Below are 19,468 nucleotides of genomic sequence, written 5' to 3' on the forward strand. Positions count from 1 at the left end.
TCTTCATAACCTTTTCATTCTTACAATATTTCTGGAGAGTAATTTAGAACTTATTGACCTTATTGTGCCTTATTGATACTTCTCTGAAAGTTGATGGAATTGTAATAATTTTGAATGCTTTTACATTTCAGTAGTATAAGATTAAATAAGATTATAGTTGATATATATATATTCCTCTTTTTTTTAATTCACAGGCCACAGAAACCCTATTTAGAATGTGTGTCGCAAGAGGAATCATCACCACAATAAGAAATGGAGAAGTAAGATGGGAATTTGATATGATAATTAGTTCTTAATTCGCAGTATATTTTTAAAAATATATAACATGGTGAATTCTATAATACTTGACATAGCAAATTGAGGAATACCTGATATCCATAATGCTGAGTGAATCTGGCCTACAAATCTGTTTTAGCTTAGTCATATTGAACCAGATTTTGGGTTTAAAATAAATTGTGGGACCTTTTAACCTTTGGTCATCTATTGTTTTTACTCTTAAAAGAAAATAACATTGTATTTAATAATAACTTATGCAAATATATATACTTAAATATATATACTTAATAAAATTAACCTAATACTTTTCCCTTCCTTCCTATTCTGTGTTCTGTAGATCTGATTCTTCTTTTTGAGGATAAAGTAATTAGAAATGTTGAAAGTTACAGGGGGGGAGGAGCAGTGAAATTTAGTCTGTTCTTTCTTGCAGTTGAAGTTATGAATTCTAAGTTTTGACTTTTCTAAATGCTCTTACAAATTATTAAAAAACAAAAAATCTACCACCTGAAAGAAATTTGTACTCTAAAATTATTACCAATCTAATTGCCATTCTGTCTTCTCTTTATTTATTCCCTCACCAAGACATACTTAGGTTCAAGTTGAATATTATGTCACATTGCTGTGTTTCCTTTTCTATTTTACTATACTTAAAGAAAACTAATATAGTATTTCTTATTTTGGAATTAAGTTCTATATAATTTAATGCAATATTTGTAAGTCAGTAACCTAAATATTTAATAATAGGAATTACTGAATATTTAAGGAGCTAACTGAAATCGTATTACTGTATAACTATTATATAATTGTGTAAAATTTATCAGTTAATATATTTGCTCATTAGATTAAAATGTGCAGTCATTTTGAAATTACATACTCTTACATGTTTATATACATATATAGAGAGAGTCAAATCACCTTGGTATTAATATAAAATATTATTTTTGTCTATGAAAAATACGTAATTGAACCCTTTGTATTCTTAATGAACTGCAGTATATAGTGTCATTTTGAGAAAAGAAAACATTTTAATAAGGTCAGACATATTTATCTTTCTAGAATATGTCAAAGTGAATTTCAGGTTTTAGTATTTACTATGTATTTTTTCATGGAGGGCACGATGCACTTTTGAACTTTATCTTCAGTTATAAGAAGGTTGGGGGAATATATACAGGGTGGTTTTTTATAAATAATCTGAGCATATCAGCGCACATTGGAGATATGTATGTATGTATGTATGTTATTTCACTTAATGTAGAGGAATTAGTTGAAGAAACTTTTGATCCACTTTCCCCCAGTTATTGTGGATTACTCCAGGTGACTAAACTGGCTAACAGGTATTAATGTTGAATAAAGTGTTTAAGCACTCTTTGACTTTTTGTTTTTAGATGAGGTTAAAACCTTAAGGTGTATATAAGATCTCTTAAATCAATTGTTTCTGTTACATAAGATCTTGGAGAATGAAATGTGTCTATTTATTAATGGTACTAATTAATGGCATTAATTAATTTCATTGATTTTTCACATTTTAAACCATTATTTGTGAGAATCTTTATATAAATGTAAATTATAGAGTTAAGAAAATATGGTGGGGGCCTCCCCGGTGGCGCAGCGGTTGAGCGCTGGGTTGCAAAACTGCCTGCGGCCGCTGCGGTGCCAGTTCGATCCCCGGCTGCTCCCGGGCCACCGGAGGAGGGTTCCACATGGTGCACAGACCTCTCCTGCCACCCGCTGCTCCCCTCAGCAGTGTACTTCGGTCCTTCTGCCTGCTCTGCTCCCCGCTCTGGCTCTGGTGAATTCTCTCACCCTCCCGTGCTTCTGACTGTTCCCAGTGCATGTATATACAAAACAAACAAACAAATAAATAAATAAAACATGCCTCTATAAAAAAAAAAAATATGGTGGTATTTTTAGTTACAAAAATTACTGCATGACATGTAAGTATCCAGTAAATTAGGTAGCTGGGATAGGCCATACATTAGTTTTAATATATTTATTTAACTTTGGAAAGTAGATACTTAGGATAAACAAAACAAAAATATCGTTGAATATGTGTATATAGAAGTGATATAGTATTTTGGAGATGGTAGCCTAAAGTGCTATGAAACTAGGTGATACTGTACGATTATCGCCAAGGTGCTTCCTCTCTTGGGGAGAAAACAATTGCTTAAATACTTGGGGGGAAAACATCCTGGAGAGAGTAGAATGCTTAGTTTAAGTTGAGTCTGAATGTAAATACTAGAATCTACATCTTCCTTGGAATGTGCTACATTTTGTTATCAAGGCAATAATAATTATTTGGGAGTAGAAGATAAACTAAAAGGTTAACAATTTATTGGATTATTTAAAACAGAAGCTTGAAATCACATGAATATCATATTAGAAAACTTATGATAAGCTAAGGTAGGAGAGTGGGAAAGAGTTTATTTATCCTGAGACATTAAAAAATTTGATTATTACTACAAATATATCCCAATGCAATGATATCAGGTAGAAAGAAAGAAGACAGGTATATCCAAATTACAAAAATATCCAGCTTTGAGTAAATTTGTTGTTTGAGTGTATGGTGATACTGATCTTGGCTTGTCTATCTGTATTCCAACTAAAAGCCTGTGTTTTGCCTACTTATTGGACTACTTTTTTGCTTAGATTTCTTTTTTTTTTTTTTTTTAAGATTTATTTATTTATTTATATAAGCACTGGGTAAGTCAGAAGCGCGGGAGGGTGAGAGAATTCACCAGAGCCAGAGCGGGGAACAGAACAGGCAGACTGACTGAAATACACTGCTGAGAGGAGCAGTGGGAGCGGCAGGAGAGGTCTGTCCCGCTATGTGGGACCCTCACCCAGTGGCCGGGGATTGAACCGGCGCTGCAGAGGCTGCGGGCAGCTTCGCAACCCAGCGCTCAATAGCTGCACCACCAGGGGAGGCCCCTGCTTAGATGTCTTAAGAAATGTTAAGATTAGAAAACCTGGTTCCCCACTCTGAAAGTAAGCAGATAGTTTTTGAAGGACTTTGAAATTTAATTTATAGTTATATGCATCATTGGTGGATTTAAGCAGAGAGGTTACATATTGTTTTAATCCTTGTCACAGCTCTGCTAGGGAGAAATCATGTTCATTTCATGGATGAAACCAAGTCTCAGAATTAAACATTTTGCTTTTTTGCCTTTGATCAAACAGCTAGAAAATGATTTAGCTCAAATTTGAGCTGGTCTGACTCCAAAGTTCATTGATTCCACTGTACAATAAATATCTTCCTCAATGTAAACTAGAGTTCACGGGTCATTCACTAGACCTATAAGTTTGGCAATTGAAAAATAGCATAGTAGCTAAGACCTCTGTGGCTATCGGCCTTTGTTTGTATGGATTCTGAATATCTGTTATTTTTTCATATTGGTAGAGAAATACTTAGCTTAAAATAACTAGGAAAACAATACTGACCTTTCACAATTTTGTTTTGTTACTGAACACCTATTTTTATGTGTTCTTTGTAAAGTCTTGTAAATGGATTACCTGTATTCTTGTGTCTTGATTAAATTACAGACACTAGAAAGAAGATATATTTTTTTTTGGGTAGAATTTGAAAGAATGGGTTCATTTTGGGGGAGGCTGGAAGGCTTTTAAAATAATAGCTATCAATGAATAGTTATTGGATATGCTTGACTTAAATATTCTACCTTTATAATTTCTTCAGGAAATGTATGATCCTGTCTTCATCTTTCCAGGATGTTTATGTGTAGTATGAAATAAGTATTTTTGTTAAAATACAAAGTTTTTTTTTTTTTTTTTTTAAATAGAGGCATGTTTTATTTATTTATTTGTTTGTTTTGTTTATACATGCACTGGGTACAGTCAGAAGCGCGGGAGGGTGAGAGAATTCACCAGAGCCAGAGCGGGGAGCAGAGCAGGCAGAAGGACCGAAGTACACTGCTGAGGGGAGCAGCGGGCGGCAGGAGAGGTCTGCGCACCATGTGGGACCCTCCTCTGGTGGCCGGGGAGCAGCCGGGGATCGAACCGGCGCTGCAGAGGCCGCGGGCAGCTTCGCAACCCAGCGCTCAACCACTGCGCCACCGGGGAGGCCCCTAAAATACAAAGTTAATCTCTTAGTTTATGTATTTATAAAATTATCTGTTGTTCTTTTACATAACTTGAGACAAATTAGTATTTTTCATTTTCATTAGTGTTTTTCACTTTATTATTCTTAATTCACAATTTCAAAAGAACAGTTTTAATTAAAATCTGTGCTCTTTGTCGATCAGCTGACACCATCGCTCCACTTCTTATAATATCGATTAGCAATCATTACACTGAAAGTGTAATGAAGAAGGTAAATGACTTCTAATATTCAGTTGGTCAGTGATAGCTCTTTTATTGATTGATTTGTGAATTTCTAAAAATGATCAGGCACATTTAATTTCATTTTCCAGAAAGTTGAAATTTTCATATATGTGTCTTTAGCATTATATTTACAGTTTGGAGAGTTTCATGAAAGTAAGGAGAAACAGTCTGTGCCTCTTCATTCAGCAAGTATTTATTCAGCACCCTCTGTGTTCTTGGCATTGTTTTAGGTGGCTGTAATCCATCAGTGAACAGAAAAGACAAATATCTTTGCCTTTGGGTAGCTTATAGTCTAGTCCATTAATAACTTGTGCTCTAATTAAGGGAAAAAAAGAATACAAAGCTACTAGGGAGTAAATACAACTACAAAACTTCAAAAGAAGGTGTAATCAGTATAAAGGTTTAAAAGTACAAGCAATTTAAGTAATGAAGGTAGAAACAAGTAATTGCAGTAGAATTAAGTTCAGAAAATTTATTTGGAGACACATCTTAAAGTGAGCCTTGAAGAAATTTATGAGAATTATTGAAGGAAAAAAAGTAAAAAGACATTGCTAATTAGGTATTCTGTAAGTTTTATTAGAATGGAAACCTTTTTTGCTTTACTGGCGCATTTTTGAAATGACTTAGAATATTTAGGTTTAGTGTGATTGCCGTAGTGAGGGTAGGTGCTCCTTGTTATGGATTTCTGTTTCTTCAGATTTAGCACCTGCTTACCACTCAGCACTTCAGTATATGTCTGATTTGATTTAGTAACTCTCAATTTAGATAAATATAGCCAAAAGTATATTTATAGATTTATATGTATATAAGTATAAATATTAGTGTAATCATGTTTCAAAATCATGAAGATTATTATAAAATATATTTTTATAGCAAGTTTTTTCATGAATTAATATTTGAAATTAAAATTAATATATTTGATATTCATACTTTTTAATAGTTACTTGATTAATTAGATATTAATACACATTTCCAACAATGTTGAAATTATGTTGAAAATTTGTGTTCAATTTAATATTTAAAGAAACTTTCCTCATGAATTTTTTATTTAAGGAAACTTAGAAGTAACCTTCATACACTTACATTTTTAAAATTATATGTATTTTTTCCTAGTAAGTGTTTTGTTAATTTTCTTTTTATTAGTTCTCATCTAATACCATTTTGGGGTATATGTTAGCTTTTAATAAGCAGAGTGTTACTATTTCAAATAGGAATATCTCTGAGGCCTGGTGCCTGCTAGAATGCCATAACTTGTAGTTGTAAAATCTAATCGAAGTGATTAAGCGCTTAGTGATAGCATCTTTAAGCAAATGTGACACATGACGGTGGAATCAGGTCTGGTGTCTTTCACTAAATACTAATTAGCACCTGTGCCAGGTGCTATCCCAGACACTGGGTTTAACTGTAAGTAAGATTAATGTGGTTTCTACTCTTAGCAAACTTTGTAATCTAACAGCTAAGACTGTCATCACTAGGGTCTTGCCATTCATTATCTTCTGTGAGCAGGGATAAAAGTATCCACTTACATAATGTACATAAAGCTGTGAGGACAAAGATCCCGGACACAGTAATAAACCTATTAGATCTTAGCCTATATTAAAGGATAACCATTTTTTATTTAACGGATTGTGTTTATTTCTAACTATGTGAACTGAGAGTTGATATTGAAGGCAGATTTTCGATATTTTGAATCCATAACTAAATTGATTACAGTATTCTTTAAAATTATCGTTTCTAACCTATGAGACTGGAGATGTATAGGTCAGCTCATAATTATGAGTGCCCTCTGCTGTCTAGTGACAATATCTCAGTATATACACAGAATATATATTTACTTAAAAAATCTGCAAAGTGCTCTGTAACCAAATTCTGCTGATCTATATAGTAGGGGAAGTACAGTGGTGGGTAAAGTGTCATGTGCAACAAAAGGTCCCTGCAGGGAAAAGTCATTACAAGTGAAAACTTAGCTCTTTTGACAATTTCAAGTCTTAGTTGGGCAAATGTTGCACTGAGAATGGGGAAACCCTGGTCTCCCAGAAATACAGACTAGATAGTTTACAACCGTCTATTGCCATTGAAATATCATCTTTGTTAATTAGATTAACTTCCTCTCATATTCCCATATCATGGGGTGGGGGAGTGGAATTCTGACATTCTAGACTAGTCCCTAATAATTTTTGAAGCTTATTATATTTTTGTTCTGGGAATGATTTCCAAATTATATTTACGTTGGTAGTCTCTATAAATAATGTATTTTCATTAGTCTAAGTCTAGAAAAGTTGTTATAGTTTCCTTTCAAACAACAGTCCGCATATGGATTAAAACAAACAAACAAACAAACAAACAAAAAGACACATGGGGAAAATGGATAGCATTCAAAAAAGGAGAGAAAAATAAGTGTTGGAAAGTATCTAGAGAGAATTGTTAAGACCAGGGGAGTATTTATAACAAGCATGCTATATACAAGGTAGTCTCAAATCTATCTCTAACATGGTGGGAAGAAATGGATTTTGGCTGCAGAACAGAAAGTTTGAGATAACTGGAGCTGCTGGTCATCACTTCAGGCTTGATGAAATGTTGAGAGATGTTTCATAACACAAAGAAGTTGGGGATTGCTATCTTGCTCAATTGGAAATGTATTTTTAAAAATTTTTATCTTCTCTGCAAAAAATGAAAAATGATGTAAAAAATATATAAAATTAAAAAAGAAATTATCTTTTTCCATCATTGTAGTCCCCATAGTTCTCCTACCACCATATCACTCAAGAACCATCACCATATTCCTTGGTGTTTTTCCCTCCTGTTTTGACCCCCCTCCTTCCCAGATCCCTTGCTGTGCGCCTCATATAAATGGTCAGCTTGCAAGTTTTCTCTTTTTCTTAATCCTTTTTTTGGTTTCTCTGTGTTCTGCTTATAAGTGAAACCATCTGATATTTGTCTTTTTCCTTCTGACTGACTTCTGCTAGCATCACCATTTCCAACTCTATCCATGTTGCAGCAAATGACACGAATATTCTATTTTGATAGCTGAGTAATATTCCATTGTGTAAATATACTACAACTTTAAGAAAGTTGTATTTCTTAGTAGCTATCACTCTTGATGGTAGAGAGATTGGACTGCCAGAAGCAGGAGACTGTTTCTAGTATTATATTATTGTGTTTTTTCAGTTTTCCAATTCCATGAATCAAAACAATGTTCTATTTTGGCAGGTGCTTAGAAAATTTAGAATCCAGGCAGAATTGCATTCTAAAACTCTGAGCTTCAGTTATCCTAACAGAAATATTTTATCCTTGTCACTAAATCTGCTTTAAATGATCAACCATGTTATATGCATGGCATTATACTCCTGGTGAATAGAGTTGATTTGGAGATTTCTGGTGCAGGCAAAGAAAGGCAAGGGCCAGACTAAGTTTTTAAAAATATCTGATGTTTCAGCTTGCTGGCCTTGTCTCTACTAACTCTGCATGTACCTTTCTGTACCGAGAGAATTATCTTTTGAAATGCTCTTAGTTTGTTTAAACAGTAACTCTGCTTTTGATTTAAATACAAAAATAATGTGCCATAATTTTGTCCTTAAACAAAACAAACAATATCTGGGCAATGTCTGCCTAACTATGGAATACTTAGGTTTTACTTTTCAAAAACTGGAAGGGTTCTTAAGATAACATCAGTTTGTTTTGATCCTAATAGGAAGAACTTTAGGCCAGGAAAGCAATTATTTCCAGATGGGTAAGGCCAGTCCTAACTACAGCCCTTCTACCAACTTCCCACTGAACTTAAACTTACCTGCCTTGGTTATATAGCTAAATGTGGTTAAATGCAGTAGAAGATACAGGCTTTATTTAAAATTAAAATCATTGGACATACAGAAAATTTTACTTTGTATACAGCATAACAGAGGAATTTTTGTGTATAATATTAGGATGGATACAGCAGCAAGTAATTTATGCTTTTAAAATTAGCATAAAATGTAATTTTATACACACAAGTGTTTAAATATAATTCTTACAGTTTCTTTGTACTTCTTTCTTTCTTTCTTGACAGATGGCTGTTCCCAATAGATGAGTTTGCTAGGTAGTGATTAGTATTGCTTGTCGTAGCCCAATAAGGAGCAGAAAAGAGAGAATTTGCATTAAATGATGAAGAGATGGCATCAATTTCAAATAAGAGATTGAAATTACACATACCCTAGAACTGAAGAGAATTGAAATCCTTGGGAAAGATTGTTTAGGTAGCTTGAAGAGTGATGTGATTTGAAAAACTCTGGTTTAGTAACATTTGCTACAGCAGTTTTAGTCTAATGGTTGGAAGCAATGTCAGATTCTAGCTGGGCCAAGAATGAATGGATGGGCAGTAGGGAAGAGTGGGTTTTCACATACTCTCTTTCTAGGAGTTCCCTTTATGAGGAGAAATAAAGAATAATAGCAAGAGGGGATGCACAGGATTGCATAAAATGAATCCCTTTCTTTTCTTCCCTTACGGTGCTGGGAGCTGATATAATGAAATACAGTTAAGTAAAAACCCAAAACAAAACAAAATGTAAATGTAGTTCATCCTGTTTGTGTGTAATCCCCAGTCTGATAGAGCATGGCTAACCTTGACTACAGTTCCTCTGTAGAACTAATGCAGTGCTCATGTGAACCTTCATGTCATTGTTCTTTGAGTACTTGTGGCATTTATTTGTCATCATGAGCATACGGATGATACCTGTTTATTATTATGACTTTTAAAACATCTGTTGTAATATTAGAAACTTACTGATTAGATTTGATTTCTTTTTCTTTAAAGAGCTTAATTGAGGTATAGCTTAAATAACATAAATTGCATTCACTGAAAGTGGTTTTTAAAATACACTTATGAAAAAAAAAAAGAAAAAAATAAAATACACTTATGATTTTTAAAATACGTTTCTAGAATTGTACATCATCAGAATCCAGTTTGAGGATATTTCTCTTACCTTGAAAAATGCCGTTTGCTACAGTGTCCACTGCTCTGCCCAGCCTGAGGCAACTATTTATCTTTTATAGGTTCTTATTCTTTTTTCAATGGGTATATTGCTTTATAGGCCTGGGACTAACTACATATACTTGGTGTGTGACTACACAGGCTTAAGGGCTCTATCCTGCAGACGTCTATCCTCACGTCAGTGGCTAACCACAAGACTCAGGGCCCACTCACACTCCTTACTAACTGACTGTGAATTTGGGGGTTGCCACTCCCCCTCAGTTTCAGTAATTTGTTAGAATGATTCTCAGAACTCAGTATTATACTACTACCATTATATTTTATTATAAAGGATACACATAGGACAAGGTCCGGAATGGTCCTAGATGCAGAGCTTTGATACCTCTTACCATGGAGTCAGAGTACATTGTCTTCCCTGCACATCTGTATACTTACTAACGAGGAGGCTATTTTGAACCTCATTGTTAAGAATTATTTGAGGGCCTCCCCTGGTGGCACAGCAGTTGAGCACTGTGCTGTGAAGCTGCCCACGGCCTCTGCAGCACCAGTTCGATCCCCGGCCACAGGCGAGGATCCCACATGGCATGACAGTCCTCTCCGGTCTCCCCGCTGCTCCCCTCAGCAGTGTATTTCAGGCAGTCTGCCTGTTCTGCTCCCTGCTCAGGCTCTGGTGAATCCTCTCATCCTCCCGTGCTTCTGACTACCCAGTGCCTGTATAAATAAATAAATAAATCTTAAAAAAAAAATAATTTGAATTTTACTATACAGACATGATTGATTAAGTCACTGACCACATGATTCATGTCAGCTTCCAGCCCCATCTTCTTTCTAGAGGTTCTGCTGACCCAAAATTCATGTGGTTGGTCTTTCTGATGACCAGTGCTCATCTTAAAACTGCCACCATGAATCCTCTCATTAGCATAATAAACATTACTGTTACTCAGGTAGTTCCAAGGAATTTTGAAGTTGTGTGCCAGGACCTAGAAAAAAAGACCAGATATATCCTTTATTATAGTACAAGCTATAGATTAGCTTTTCCTGAAAATTTCATATCCATGGAATTAAACCATGTATATGCTTTTCTGTCTGACTTCATTTATTGTAATGCTTTTGCGGTCCTTTCAGATTAGTTTTCCATTTTATGACTGAATAGTATTTCGGTGTGGGTAATACTTTGTTTATCTATTAATCGGTTAATGAACATTTGGATTGCTCCAGTTTTCGGTTATTAGGAATATATTTGCATAGATGTTTTTGTGTTAACATGTTTTAATATTTCTTGGCTTGGTAAGTGTGGAATTGCTAGGTCATGAATAACTTTTTAAAGAAAAAAGTAGCTATAATATTTTACATTCTCGCTGTCAATATCTTTGCCAACATTTGTTATTATTAACTCTTCGATTATAGCCATTTTAGAAGTGTTTAGTGGTATCCATTGTGGTTATTTGATTTTCTCTAATAAATGATGATGTTGAGCAAGTAATTATTAATCATTTGTGTATCTTTGATGAATTCTATATTTAAACATTTTGCCCATTTTTTAATTGGATTTGTTTCTTGTTATAGAGTTGCAGGATGTGATTTTAAAAAAAAAAAAATTCTAGAGGGCCTCCCTGGTGGCGCAGCGGTTGAGCGCTGGGTTGCGAAGCTGCCCGCAGCCTCTGCAGCGCCGGTTTGATCCCCGGCTCCAGTTCGATCCCCGGCTGCTCCCCGGCCACCGGAGGAGGATCCCACATGGCGCGCAGACCTCTCCTGCTGCCCGCTGCTCCCCTCAGCAGTGTACTTCGGTCCTTCTGCCTGCTCTGCTCCCTGCTCTGGCTCTGGTGAATTCTCTCACCCTCCCGCGCTTCTGACTGTACCTAGTGCTTGTATAAATAAATAAAAATAAATCTTAAAAAAAAAAAAGAATTAATAAAAAATTCTAGAATCAAATTTTTTATTAAGTATGTGATTTGAAAGTATGTTTTCCCAGTCAGTAGCTTCTCTTTCATTTTCTAAATATTGCTTTTTGAAGAGAAAAAGTTCTAAATATTGATCAAGTTCAGTTCATTATTTTTTTTTAAATATATATGTCACTTTATTTTATTTTTTTTTTTAATTTATTTATTTATACAAGTGCTGGGTACAGTCAGAAGCGCTGGAGGGTGAGAGAATTCACCAGAGCCAGAGCGGGGAACAAAACAGGCAGACTGACGAAGTACACTGCTGAGGGGAGCAGCGGGCGGCAGGAGAGGTCTGCTGCGCCATGTGGGACCCTCACCAGTGGCCAGGGATCGAACCGGCACTGCAGAGGTTGCAGGCAGCTTTGCAGCCCAGCGTTCAACTGCTGTACCACTGGGGAGGCCCCAGTTCATTATTTTTTATGTGTGCTATCATATCTAAGAAATCATTCCTTATCCAAGGGTCACAAAGATTTTCTCCTGTGTTTTTTTTCAGTTTTATCATTTTTGACTTTGCATTTCAGTTTGTGGTCTGTTTTGATTTGACTTTTGCATATGGTATGGGAAAAAGAAGTTCGTAGATAATGCTTTTTTGCATATGGATATTTTGGTGTCCCAGTGCATTTGTTGAAAATATTCTCCCTTGCTTACTGAATTGTCTTGCTACCTTTGTCAAAAATAAGTGACCATAAATGTTAGGGTTTATTTCTGGTAATTTTGTGGTTCTGGTTCTGCTTAGATGAGGAAACACAGTCTGTTGTTTCCATTGATTACAATTTAAAACCCTGGACAAAATATACAAAGTCACTATCTGATAGCTCATAAAGAATAATAGCAAAAGGTTTTGGGAAGAGGCCAAACTTGAAACGGTGACTGATGCCAGTGAGTTTTCTAGCTCTTGACCCTCCCCCTGTATTTTATCTCCTAACTTGGATTTTAGAGCTTGCCCTATTCTTGATCTGCACAGTGTTCTAGTCAGAAAATGTTCTAAGAGAAATCCTTTCTTTCCCTCTCCTGAAAAGGAGGGCCTGGAAACTGTGCAGAAAATCAACATTTTCTTTTTGTGTTTGTATTTTGGTTTTATTTTTATGTGGGGTTTGTATGCAGACCCCAATCATGATCCTGTCCTGTAGCAATGATGGCAGTGGCAGTGGCAGCTATGCAGACACTAAAACTCTAAAAGATTTTTCTCTTTGACCAGAGACACTGGAAAAAGTTGTCCCTGTGGTCTGTAGAGTTTGGGGAGAATGTCTAGCTTTTTTTTTTTTTTTAATTAATTTTTTTTAATAGAGGCATGTTTTATTTATTTATTTATTTTGTTTGTTTGTTTGTTTTGTTTATACATGCACTGGGTACAGTCAGAAGCGCGGGAGGGTGAGAGAATTCACCAGAGCCAGAGTGGGGAGCAGAGCAGGCAGAAGGACCGAAGTACACTCCTGAGGGGAGTAGCGGGCTGTAGGAGAGGTCTGCGCGCCATGTGGGATCCTCCTCCGGTGGCCGGGGAGCAGCCGGGGATTGAACCGGCGCCTCAGAGGCCGAGGGCAGCGTAACCGTAACCCAGCGCTCAACCTCTGCGCCACCGCCACCTGGGAGGCCCTGTCTAGCATTTTTTGCTTTTTTCTTTTTCTAACTACTTCGCCCCTGAGGCAGTTGTAGCTGCAGGAAAGGCAGAGGATTGAGGAAAGGAGAGGAAGTGGGAACGATCATGGAGAGATAGGAGGTAGAGAAAAAAAGACCTTACTCTGTTTGTGAAGCCTGAAAATCACCCCTGCACAGAGCATGAATAGAACCTACTTGAGGAAGTATAATAAAGGCTTTGAGAATTGAACTATGCATAGATCACAACCCTTAGATGGTGCATATGGGTTTACCCTAAATATCACTAAAACAGTTTGGGAAACTGAAACTGATGTTGAAACCACAGCCTGCAAAAGGTGAGTTGGAATTTGTGGCTTAAATCTAACAGGGCGATTCCCTCCAACAGCAAAATAGCAACAACAGCAAGTCAGTTCTCCAGAGGACCAAGAGTTTTGTACAAGACCCAGAGGGTCTTACAACAATATTTAAGATCTCTAGAGTCCAAAAGTATTTATTATATAAAGGGAATCAGGGAAATCATAATCATTTGTAGGGAAAAGAGCAATCAACAGGTGCTAACTCTGAGACAGCCTCAAGGTTGGAATTATAATAAATTCCCAGAGCAGCTATTAGAACTCTGCTCCAGGAAAGCAAGGTAAACATTTTAATTTTTAAAATTTATTCTTTAAGGAGCTATTTAAAAAATTTTACTGTTTTTTTATTCGGATCACCTGTGACCAGACACCACCTTCTCCTCTCCCATTAATCCTCTGTCCTTTTCCTGTTCCCTCGGTAACTGTTGTCTTCTTTCTGCAGAGTTCAGGCCTTTCATTCTTCTCCTTTTTTGTGTATAAATGCATTTTGTATATTTATATTCCAAAGATGCGTGAAACCATCCGATGATTGTCTTTGACTTAGTGACGGTTTCACTCAACACAATTACGTCAAGGGCCATCCATCCATTTGATCCTGTAAGCCACCAGTTCATCCTTCTTCACAGCTACATGATCCTCTGATGAGTGTACGTTCCAGGAGTTTTCTATCTGTTCACTTCGGTTGGTTCCATGACCTGGTAGTTGTGATCAGTGTCAGTATGTACGTAGGTGTAGATAAATCTTTTTATATTAGAATTTTCATATTATTTGGATAAATAATAGAGTTATTGCCGGGCCATATGGAATTTCCATTTTTATTTTTCTTGAGAAGCACTTTTGAAATGAATGGAAAGACTGAACTTGGCAAGAACCAGAAACCATAAAAATAACCAAATTGAAATTCTGGATCAGAAAATTAAAATGCCTCTAGTATTATTTTAAGTACTAAAATTACTGACAGTTCACTAAATGAATTCAGTCAATAGCAGAGTGGAGAAGACAAATGAAACAAAAATGAAGTTGATGAAAGCTAAATGGTAATTTTGCAGTGTGAATAATAAAGAGAAAAAGATAGAAAGAAACAAGAATAGCTTAGGGATCTAAGCATAGCAAATATCTAAATATGTGTTGTAAGTATTGCTTAAGAGAGGAGAAAGATTGGTGCTGAAAAACCTGAAGAAAAAAATAGCTGAAAAGTTGTAAATTTGATAAAAGACATACGTTCCCACTTGAGAAAGCTCAGTGAAATATTGTCTGATTTCATTTATATTTATGTTTCTGCAGAAGTTGAAACTATAGGAATGTGGTCAGTAGTTGCCGTATTGGAGGTGGAAAAGAGGATTTGATTGCAAAGAAGCAAGAGAAGGGAATATTTTTGCTGATGAATCTAAACTGTATCATGATACTGGTGGTGGATATACAGCTCTGTGCATTTTTCAAATCCTATAGTATTCTGCACCATAAAGAATAAATTTTATTGTACTTAAAGGCTAAAGTAGAAAAAAGTGTTTCGAAAAACAATACCAGTGAGGGGCTGCCTCTGGCTTCTTGTAAATTTTCCAGTATACCTGAAAATTGAGAGGCATGGTTAAGGAGGCCAATTCTAAAAATATTTTTTCTTTAGCCTCTTTGAGGGTTTTTTTTAAAAGAATTATTGATTTATGCATACAAGAACTGGGGTACAGGCCAGAGGCGTGGGGGGCTGAGAGGATTCACTAGAGACAGAGCTGGGAGCAGAACAGACAGATTGAAAACACTGCTGAGGGGAGCAGCAAGTGAGACAGGAGAGTCTACTGCACCGTGTGGGTCACTTCCCTGGCCAGGGATCAAACTTGCGTTGCAGTGGCTGCCGCCAAAAGCTTCATAGTGCTGCGTCTTAACCCCTTGCGCCACCATGGAGGGCCCCCCCCCCTTTTTTTGGTACTTATTCTTGCTGGTTCTATTGTCTGGTATTATGTTGTGGAAAATTCTCAGCTATTATTGTTTTTAACATTTCTTTGGTTCCTTTCTTTTTTGTCTTTTTGGGGTATGTGTATGTGTATACATGTATATATATTTATGAATTTTGTTGGCATATACTCACACAGTTTTTTATATATATATATATAAATATATATTTTTTGTTATTGTCCTATAGTCTTTACATTTTTTTTCTTTTTTTTCACCCCTAGTTTAGATGATCTTTAGTTAGACATTTCTAGTCTACTAAAGGTGTTCTTGGGCCTCCCTGGTGGTGCAAGGGGTTAAGTTGCATCACTATGAAGCTGTCCACAGCCACTACCCACATGGCACGGCAGACCTCTCCTGTCTCCCCGCTGCTCCCCTTAGCAGTGTATCTCAATCAGTCTGCCTGTTCTGCTCCCCACTCTGTCTCTGGCGAATCCTCTCACGCTCCGCACCTCTGGCCTGTACCCCAGTTCTTATATGCATAAATAAATCTTTAAAAAAGGAATTCTTTTCTGCTGCAGTTTTTATTGCTACCATTTTTTCCTTCCTTCTCTCCTCTCCCCCCCCTTTTTTCATTTTCATGGAGGTCATGTCAGTTCCTGTCACTGTATCTGAGAAATGTAGGATCTCCCATGTCACACAGCACCTACTAGAAAACACCCATTGTCCATCACCACAGTCTGTCATGCTCCCTCCCCATTGTGCCAGCCCCTACTCCACTCAACTTTCTAGGGTTGGTTCTTGGTTTGGCTTTGTCAGACCCTGTGTTCTGAGTCACTGTGTTCCACATGCAGGCGACACTCTCTGCTGTTCATTTACCTGATATATCGATCTCTTAGTCATTATATAGTGTCCATCCCTGTCTCTTGTTGCCCCTCTTAGCTGGAAATCTATTTTATCTGACATAAGTATGGCTGTCTCTGCCTTCCTTTGGGTATTCTTGTAGGATTGTTTTACTCTGAGCATTTGTTTATCTTTGGAGCTCAAGTGTATTTCTAGGAGACAGCAGAAAGTTTGATTCTGTTTTCTGTTCTAAGAAGCCTCTCTGTTCCTATTAATTAGTGTGTTATTTAGAGTAAGTTTCATATATAAAAGTCTGCTACTTCTTTCTCAGCCTTAATTTGAGGTTCTAGCTGTTTCCTTGTTCTGTTCTTTCTGGACATTCTCTCTTTGGCTTGGATATGAGATCCCATTTTATAATATTTTGGATAGGAGGTCTAACACTTACAAACACATCCTTCTCCAGTTTGGGATGTTCTCCTCTAATATTTTTATAAGGAAGTTTTCTTTTCCCTTCTCTTCTTCCCTCTCTGGGGTAGCCATTATTCTCACTTTGCCTTTCATCACAGTGGAATAATCCTCAAAATGTTTCTCAACATTTTTGTCTTTTTATATCTATTTCTTCTTCAACTTGTATTCTTTTTGTATTATTACCTTCAACATCACTGATTCAGTCTTCTTATTGCTTTATTCTAGTTGCATAGCATTCTCTAGCATTTATTCCCTCTTTGATTCTTTTACATTACATATTTCTGTTAATTTTCTTTAAGCTTCCATTTTGATCTTCTCATTAATTTTATTTATCAGGATGTTCATATTTTGGCCTGAGTTTTCTTGTATCTCTTTGAAATTCTTTGTCATAGCAATCTTGAACTCTATATCTGATAGGAAGGAAAGTTCTTCCATGTTTTTGTGGTTAGTTTCTGGAGATTTGTTCTTGCTCTGTCATGTAGTATTCTCTTGAGGACTCAGGTTGTCATTTGTTGTATTTTTCTTTTTTTTTTTTTTAAAGATTTATTTATTTATACAAGAACTGGGTACAGACAGAAGTGCGGGAGGGTGAGAGAATTCACCAGAGCGGAGAGCAGAACAGGCAGACAGACGAAGTACACTGCTGAGAGAAGCAGTGGGCGCAGCAGGAGAGGTCTGCACGCCTGTTGTATTTTTCATATTCTTATTATTTGCTTTCTAAAAATTAAGGGATTCAGAGCTTCTACTTTTCCAGCTGATGGCACTGTATATAAAGGAGTATTAATCTGTAGCTGGTCCCAGTGGTGGTGGGAGTTCATGTCTGTTGGGTGCCTACCATTGTGGTTTTCTACACAGGCCTCTTACATAGTTTCCCAGAGGTTGTGTTGATTACTGCAGGTTGAGTTTGCTCTTGCACTGATTTAGGGAGCTTTTGTGTACCAGGCTGAATTCAGAGAGAGGCTTCAGTGGGCATGGCTCCAACCCTGTGCTTGTTCAATCATTGTTCTTTCTTAGGTATTCCGTATCTCTGCCTACATTGCCCATTTATTTTTGCTTGCTGCTTTTTGACATGTCTACTTTATCCAATAGAGCACTTGCCATTTTAATCATAGTTGCTTTATTTATTTGTTTGTTTGTTTATCTTTTTGCATAGAAGAACTGGGGTATAGTTTAGAGATGGGGTGGTGGCTGGCAGGGTGTGAGAGGATTCCCCAGAGGCAGAGTGGGAAGCAAAACAGGCAGATTTACTGAAATACACTGCCGAAGGGAGCAGTGGGTGAGACAGGTGAGGTCTGCTACCCCATGTGTGTCAGCTCCCTTGCCAGGGTTGAGCCCAGGCTTCAGCAGTGATAGTGCTGAGCTTTAACCCTAGGCTAATGGAGAAGCCCCATGTCTGTTTCTGATACCTACGCTGTCTCCTCACACTTCTGTTATGCTTTGTAATTTTTCTTGACTGATTAGCATACTATACTGCATGAGAGGAACTGTAAATTAAAGTCTTTAACAGTGTGGCGATAATGTGTGGTAGGAGAATAAGCATTCTGTAGTTCTGTGATTAGGTTACAGTCTTTGATGGGCATGTGTAGCTGGACTATGCACTTAACAACTGTTTCTTTCTTTCTTTTTTTTTTTTCCCAAATACCCTCAGGTGTCACAGGATATTTAGAATTATACTGAGTTGACTATATACCTTTTCCTATGTCTGTTAGTTTTTGAATATACCTCAGAAAGTTAGGCTCTTGCCAACTAGTTTCCCCTTGAAGGCAGACCTTGTTAAGAACAGTGCGTTCTGGCTTATTTCAAAGTTGTTTCTTTGTCCTTACTGCTTGGAAGCAAAGAGGGTTTTTCCTTTTCACTTTGAGGTCCTGGTCAAAGTCCTGGAGGTTGAAACTCAAAAAAGTGTTATGGGTCCACTCTGACTGGGTGGTACTCCTGGAGATTTTTAACTCTCAGACTTTTCCACTGTTGCTATGCATCAATCACAGTTTGGATTTCCAGTTTCTGCGTTGGTACCTATGGTTTCCTCTGTGAGCTTTGCTGAAGTAAGCTGTAACTCCCTGTGCTTGTCTGTCTCTCCCATGGGTGCATTGATTTACCCTGTGTACTCACCTCTCTCATGGATCAATGGAGAGACATTGGTTTTTCTTTTTTTAAAGATTGGTTTATTTATACAAGAACCGGAGTACAAGCCAGATTTGTGGGAGGGTGAGAGGATTCACCAGAGACAGAGCAGGGAGCAGAACAGGCAGACCAACTGAAATCACTGCTGAGGGGAGCAGCGGGTGAGACAGGAGAGGTCTGCTGAGCCATTTGGGATTGTCCCTGGCCAGCCGGGATCGAACCCGCACTGCAGAGGCTGCAGACAGCTTCACAATGCGGCATTCTGTGAAAAACCGGGGAGGCCCTGGTTTTTCATTTTATTCTTTTTTTTTTTTTTTTTACTTGATCTTAGTTTGGAGTTGGAAATTCTAAGGCCAATATAGACTTGGAAATGGGAAACCCCTAGATTCAGGATAATTGAATTCTTGTACTCTGTATTTCATAAGATGCTGAAGTATTCCTGTCCTTTTGAAGGAAGGTGCCAATATTTTTTGTTGTTGTTAAAGAGAGGGATGCTAAGCTAACATGGAATGTATTTCAAATGGGTGTAATGAACCTTCATATCTTTAATAGAGCTTAAGGAAGATTATGAAAAGCATTGACCAAAAACAAAAATTCAAAATGGAAATTTTTAATATGTAATAATGATACTTGGTAGCTGTGAGTGAAGTCTTTTATTGTCTTCCCATGCAAACCTTGTA

At 36.9% G+C, this 19,468-nt stretch overlaps 1 protein-coding gene across 1 annotated transcript in view; it reads left to right on the top strand.

Moving 5' to 3' along the window:
- Nucleotides 1-215: 215 nt before the first annotated feature.
- Nucleotides 216-19,468, top strand: part of TMEM135 (transmembrane protein 135) — a gene marked incomplete at both ends in the record, with an annotated part of 130,769 nt that continues 111,516 nt past the window's right edge. The window contains one exon of the mRNA XM_084229062.1: nt 216-260. Within this exon, the coding sequence (XP_084085188.1) occupies nt 216-260 (45 nt within the window). The remainder of the gene's footprint in view (nt 261-19,468) is intronic.

Source organism: Talpa europaea, assembly GCF_964194135.1.
Source record: "Talpa europaea genome assembly, chromosome: 1".
Lineage (NCBI taxonomy): Eukaryota > Metazoa > Chordata > Mammalia > Eulipotyphla > Talpidae > Talpa > Talpa europaea.